The 7199-nt window shown below is 44.0% G+C and overlaps 1 protein-coding gene across 1 annotated transcript; it reads left to right on the top strand.

Moving 5' to 3' along the window:
• The first annotated feature begins 3733 nt into the window (after window positions 1-3733).
• LOC136511542 (ethylene-responsive transcription factor ABI4-like) lies at window positions 3734-4483 on the top strand. Its single transcript, XM_066505585.1, has one exon. It carries the CDS (start codon window positions 3734-3736, stop codon window positions 4481-4483), a length of 750 nt encoding a protein of 249 aa, XP_066361682.1.
• The last annotated feature ends 2716 nt before the right edge of the window (window positions 4484-7199 follow it).

Here is a 7199-nt window from a genome sequence, read left to right as displayed (position 1 = left end):
GTAGGGGCACCGTCCATGGGGATGGGGGAGGGGGGCTGAGGTCAGTGATGGGGGCGGAGGGAGGGGCGAGCTGAGTTTACCGACTGTGCTGACCTGAAGACGACGTCTTGGGAAGCTTTGAGGTCGCCGGCGCGGATAGTCGAGCTGTGGTCGCCGGCCGAGCTGCGGTCACTGCCGGGAGGAGCCGGGCTGAGGTCGCCAGCAGCTGCTGAGCACGTGGAGGAGGCTATCATTGAGGGCGGCCGGAGGCTGGCCAAGGGCGGCAGGCAGTCTAAGGGGGTGGCTCGCTCGCAGGGACCGGCGGCGGCGACGCGTTTTTTCTCCGATTCGATGAAACAGCGTGCGGCGCGCAGGAGGCCGACGTGGACGCGCGAGGCCGGGAGAGGGCACCGGGCGCCAGCCAATGGGGGGTGCCGACCGCCGGGCGCGCGTAGGGTCGGAGGGGACGGCAGTGGTCGCGGGGCGTGGCGTCGGGCTTCCGGGGCGGTAGCGGCGTCGGGCTTCCACGGCGACGGGCTTCCACGGTGGCGTTGGGCTTCCACGGCGACGTCGGGCTTCCGGGGCAGTGGCGGCGGCGGGCTTCCGTGGCGTCGTGGTGTGGGTGGGCAGCCCAGCGGGGGGGGGGGGGGGGGGGGGGGCAGGCGACAGTGTGGGCGGGATTGGGGTGTGTGTGCGGCTGTGTGTTAAGTTTGAGTGTGGTTACGAGGGAGGTTTGCCGAGTGCCCGCGATCTAGCACTCGGCAAACCCCCGTTTTGTTTTTTTTAATTTTCAATACCTAAACTACGTATGTGTGGGGCCCTTAAAGATGTTTGCCGAGTGTCTCAGATTTGACACTCAGCAAACCCATCTTTGCCGAGTGCCAGATTAGGGGCACTCGACAAACCCACTTTTTCATTTGATTTTTCGACCAATATTATTCCATTATAATATACCAAATCTTAACATGGAGTACCACATGTTGTAGGTAGAGAGTAGAAAAAGTTTCAAGGCCAGAAGTGAAAAAAGTTATTATTTCATGCAGTTTGTCGCTTCAATTCAATGTATATCAATTAAAATTCTATAATTGCACTTAACAAATTAAGATTATCGAACGGATCAAAAAAAATTACCAAAATTACACAAGAATCAATATATGTTGTCTATTGCCTATACACAAAGTTTTTAAGTCAAACCCCAATTCAACCGTCACTTTGACCTCAAATCTTACCGGATCCTTCTCAACGCTACAATTCTTCTTCGGAGATGCTTCGGTTTGTAAGCGTCGTACATGACAAATTGTGTGAAACCTTCTTAATTTTTTACCACAGCCTCCACGTATGATATCATGAGATTTGACTTCATTTGCTTTTTTTAGAATTTAAAAATCATTCGGCCACACGTTCGTGGTCGTGTTTCCTGAACAAAATGTTCAAAATTTCTTTTCATTTCGTGGGTAAGGCCTCAAAATGGACTCAATAACATGAATATCATTTTTCCACTGATTTTATTCCATTATTTGAATCACTTGCAGTTCAAATTTGACTTATACCAAAAAATTCCTTGAAATGCAATAAATTAATTAAATATAGCAAACAGATCGAGAAATATATCAAATTTTAACATGTAGTACCACATGTTGTATGTGGAGAGTAGAAAAAGTTTGAAGGGCAGAAGAGGAAAAAAGTTTTGGATTTCCGAGTTCCTATAAAAAATACTCGGCAAACTTATAAGTTTGCCGAGTGCTGGGGAAAAACACTCGGCAAATTAGCACTTTTGGTAATGGCCGGCACGCCGTCAGACGGCCGTCGCACGTGCCGGTCACATGATAGTATTTTGCCGAGTGTCAATTCATTGTCGAGTGTCGTCTTGTTGTTTGCCGAATGTAGACACTCGGCAAATCGGGTTTTTTACCGAGTGCAATATTTATGTCAAGTGTGTTCTTTACTACACTCGGCAAATCAGTTCTTTTCCGAGTGTCCGATAGAATGCACTTGGCAAACCAAAAAACACTAGGCATATTTACTGTTTTCGGTAGTGATAGCAAGGAATGAAGTCCTGAAAAATGTTCCTTTCTATTACGAGCTTCATTTGAGAAATTAAAAGTACCCATCACGTTTGGTCTGACTTAATTGTACACTAGTGGCAAAACAGTGTGTAATCTCTAATAGCCGTTGTCCATGATTTGGCCAGACTAAGATTTTAATAAAAGTTAAAAAATTGTAAAGTTCGGTTACAATTAGTCAAATTGTGTGCACATATACTATACCTCATATTAAAGAGCGGTGTCTTTTTTACTTTTCAAAGTGTCCTCGTGTCTCTTCTGATTCGTATTTGACTCGGACTCATGACCTGTGCATATACAAGTTTGTGCATGCAACGATGATACGGAGTCTGATTCTAATACATATTGAAATAGACGATGCAACCATTACATAACCGAGTCACAAGTCATGCATTCAGGTGACCGCACGCAACAAGGTGTATATTCCGCTGGAACGTACAGACACATTTACCAATGTAGCATACAAAGATGATTTCAATGGATTGTCACGACATTTTTTTATTATGATTTCAACATGGTCTTCATAAGGAAAACATGGTATGCAAGGTGAAACTTTGATAAACCATTAGAAAACTATTTGAAATTAAATAGAGGTAGTTAAATATTTAAAAATATTTTTTGTGAACCTTGTAGCATCTATTTTCTAATATCATAAATATTATGATTATCTTTATAAGTCAACCTAGATTTATCCTAAGTCAAACTACCTATTACTATAATATACATACGTTGAATGGAAAGCATTATATATAATTTAAATATTTTTATAATGAATCTAATAATGTGTCAATCTTATGCTGTCATTCTATGCAAAAATTTAGATATATTGTGATGTCAGGACTTAAAATGGTTAGAGTTTAGAAGTTTAGAACAAATAGTAGTCAAAGTTTGTAAATATATTTTTTCAGTCATAATACAACAATTATAGTAGAGTAGCTATCTATACTCCATTAAAGGATAATTGATTCCCTGCTGGTTCCGCTTATCGTGTGAGAACATGAATTTGACTGTTGACATGCATGTCAAGCAGGAGGCTTTAATTTATTACTCCTACCCGTTGATATTACTGGGAAATGGAGTTGACCGCTGGTCATTTCCAAGAAGCTTTCAACCAAGTGTTGACAGAGAGACACGAAGGAAGCCGATGTAGAGAGATTTCAATGTTGGATGATCGATCCAAGCGAAGTGCCATTGAACAGAGACGCTGGCACATCAAGTCATCTGGACACAACAACAAACCACATCGATCCTGCCCCTGCAATCCTGCCTGCATGCACTGAGCAACAAAGCACTGCACACACAAGCAGCAAGCAAGTGAGAAGTCAATTGCTCCATCAATCTGTGCTCTGTAGTCTGTAGCTTACATGCAGGACTCCGCAATTACTCCAACGATTTACCGCATGCATGGCGTCGACTCGCCAAGCTCTTTTTTTTTTTTCAATTCTCTCGCAACAACCAACCATCCATCCATTTCACTGGATGCTAAGGCTGCTCGCTGTACTGCACTCGGTACTCTCTCAGCTCCCTTTATATTTGACCACCGCCCCTCTCCACCAAGCGCATCCACCTCGGCCTCCATCCCTAGCGCTCTCGCCCCAAAGCACGCCGCAGAGACACCACCACCATCCTTCCCCCCCCTCTCTCTCTCTACCCCATCCCTCCTCTCTCTCTCCTCAAATACCCCTGCTTCCATGGAACCCAACAACAATCAGCCCGAGGCCACGGCCGAAGCAGCTGCTGCAGGCAGCGGCCCCGGCGGAGAAGGGCGGAAGGGCAAGGCTCCCAAGGGCGGGCCCGAGAACGGCAAGTTCCGGTACCGCGGCGTGCGGCAGCGGAGCTGGGGCAAGTGGGTGGCGGAGATCCGCGAGCCGCGGAAGCGCTCCCGCAAGTGGCTCGGCACCTTCGCCACCGCCGAGGACGCCGCGCGCGCCTACGACCGCGCCGCGCTCCTCCTCTACGGCCCCCGAGCGCACCTCAACCTCACCTCCCCACCGCCGCCTACGCTCGCCGCGCTGCGCTCGCACCCGCACTCCTCCGCGACGTCGTCGTCTGCCCCGCCAGCGCTCCGCCCGATCCTGCCGCGCCCACCGCTGCACCAGCTCTCCAACGGCGGTGCTCCTGCACCGGATTTCCACCACCACCAGTTCCAGTGCCACCACCTCTTGCCGCAGCCGGAGCCGGCACCGCCGCTATACTACGCCAACACGGCCACGGTGACCACCACGGTGCCGACACGGGTGTCGGTTCCGCAGGAGCCGGCCGTCGCGCCCGCAGTAGGTTCCTCGACGTCACTAGTGGAGCCGCAGACGGGTACGCCGGAGGAGGCGCCCGGGGAGGCTGCTAGGTGGGACTACCACGGCGGCGAGGAGGAGGACTACGCGGCGGCGCTGCTGTGGGACGAGCCAGAGCCCTTCTTCTGGTTTGATGTCCTCCTCAAGTGATGATCAGATCAGCACGATGCTTCATGCAAGCCAGCACCTTGCTTGGTCGGTTTCAAGTTTCGGAGTGACGGCAGCTCATGCTCCTGCATCTGCATGCATGTGTTTCGGAGTAAGCAAGCAAGCAAGGTAGATAGGCTTACTAGCTAGGGTTTCTGATTCCTTTGTACTATAAATTATCTTTAGATTTTTTATCTCATTCTTCTTCTTTTTCCCCTGAGAGTGTGATTGAGGTATAGTAACGTGAGGTGGTATTACTGGGAGGGATTTAGGGTTCTCTGTTGATTTAAAGATTCAATTTGGATCACATCGGATCCATTTCTTGCATGGATCCTCCATGCATGGTTGCAGTCTATTTAATGATGGCATATATAAAAAACAGAGATGCAACAAATTTTTCCCTTTCATGCTCTGTTTTCCCCTTTCAAATGTTGAATTTTAGTACAGATAAATGGAGGCTTCAGCTGGCTCCTAGTCCTGATTTTGCTGCTGTTCCTATTTCTACATTTAAGAACTTATGATATATGACTGCATGCAAGTCATGGTTTCATGGATCCATATATACATACCCATCATCTGCACATACCACTTTATCCTGAAATGGATATATCAGTGTAACTTGGTTTTTGCACATGTGATTTACTCCTATTAAGAAACGTTTTGTTTGGCAAGACAAATAACTTCCCGGCTAATTCATTATATTTCAATCCATATTCATATTAGGTATTTGGATCCTCATTTCCTTTTATGGTAAATTTTGTCAACTTTGCTTCTTTGTACGTAATTCCTAGTTTCTCCCCATTTCATTTGCTCTCCAAACCTGTTGCATACAAATCTGAATAATAATATATCTGTCCCTATGATAGTCCTGTTGATTTTTTTAGAGGTAGTTCTGTTGAATTTGATGGCCCAACATAGGGAAATCAAACTAACTCCTTGTATTGGCTATTTAAAACATATGAATTACATGAGAATTTCTTTTTAGGCAAGATATGAATATATCTTTGGACTTTTATTGATAATGCTTGAACTTGTGACATTAAAGATATGTGTTTGCATACCTCGCTCATATTTTATTTTGATCTTGAACCTATGGAAGACTCCAACATAACACTTCATTTGTTCTTTAAATTATTTTATTAGTAACATTTTTGCTTGTTTTGAAAAGCCTGCTCTCTATATATGCACGAAAACTTTCAATGTAAATTCGTTCTTTGTTTCATCTTTTGTTTGTGTAGTAGTTGTCCCGTTCTATGCATGATGAAAAAAAAATAGCAACCAAGGTCATGATCCAGTGATGACGCTCTACTCAATAAGGTCACTGTTTAGACTTTGGAACCATTAGTAATAATAGTTACCACCTAAATTAAATTTGGCTAGTGTACCCAGTGGATCCATAGGTCTGTTAATAGACCTAGTATTAACTAGGAGTATTAGCTAAGGTCCTGCTAGTTCATTAGCTAGGCCGCGTTTAGTTTCGGCCGGAATCGGCATTTGCACAGTGTTTAATGTGACGGCAAACACTGTAGCAATTTCGTTTGTATTTATGAATTATTGTCCAAACATTGACTAATTAGGCTCAAAAGATTCGTCTCGCAAAGTTCAACCAAACTGTGCAATTAGTTTTTGATTTCATCTACATTTAGTACTCCATACATGTACCGCAAGTTTGATGTGATTGAGAATCTTCTTTTTGCATAGTGCCAAAGTTGGGAGTTTAGGGGAACTAAACGAGGGTCTAGTGGAGGTCTGCTGAGAGATGCTAATATAATAGTTTTCAATCACCAATTAGCAACATATTATTATAGTACATGGATCTAGATAACCCCAGCTAATAATTAGTAACTACTACACATCCGCCCTACTAGAAATGGTGCAACTCTAGAATAATGTTCAATCAAACCCTCTTAAGTTTGACTAAATTTATATAAAAAGACAGTAATATTTAATAGATTAAATATGTATCATTATATTTATCATGGAATATATTTTCATACTATACTTATTTAAAGTAAAAAATGTGAATACTATTTTCTATAAACTTAGTCAAAAGTTAAAGTTTCGCTTAGATCAAACCGTAGAAATTGCATCCTTTCTGGGATCGAGGGAGTATTAACTAGCTTAACTGTTAGCACTAGTGGATCCAAATTAAACAAGTCGATCCTAACCATTGAATGTTTATTTACAAGCATATATCCTCCAAGATTACAATCCCAATCTCGTGGTATGGTAGAAGCACCATACCTAGTATCCAAGTTATTGCTATTACTATGCTTCTTTGTTGAATCTAGTCTATTCAAATAAATCTTTGATTAACCCGAGCGATTGTATTTTTCTTAACTATTCTTTGATTAACATTTTCGTTATACTGGGCCCTGAGTACCCCTCACCCCAACTGGGACAGGATGGGCTGGACCTGAGGAACGGAAGGTCCAAACCAAAGTGATACTTCAACAACTCGAGAGACAAGCCATCGACTAGATGTGGTCGTCCAAAGGAAGTTTGGAACTATACAATAGCTAGGTCTTAACTTAGAAAAAATAAATAGATTTGAAATTATTCTTCATTTCCAACTCGAAGGCCAGTACACGCGATATAATCATTTATACATCTCAGTAATCTGAGTAACGCAAGTGTACAAAGTGCACTCAAGTTGACCTAAAAGTTTGATATTTTACGGTTTGTGGTGGGAGATGGATAGACGTTATTACTATTACAC

The sequence above is a fragment of the Miscanthus floridulus genome, chromosome 16, assembly GCF_019320115.1.
Source record: "Miscanthus floridulus cultivar M001 chromosome 16, ASM1932011v1, whole genome shotgun sequence".
NCBI lineage: Eukaryota > Viridiplantae > Streptophyta > Magnoliopsida > Poales > Poaceae > Miscanthus > Miscanthus floridulus.
The sequence above is the reverse complement of the archived record's forward strand: the minus strand, read 5'-3'. Positions and strand labels throughout refer to the sequence as shown.

Excerpts from the sequence above, each read along its gene's own strand:
- LOC136511542 (XM_066505585.1), top strand. The coding sequence starts at position 3,734 with ATGGAACCCAACAACAATCAGCCCGAGGCCACGGCCGAAGCAGCTGCT.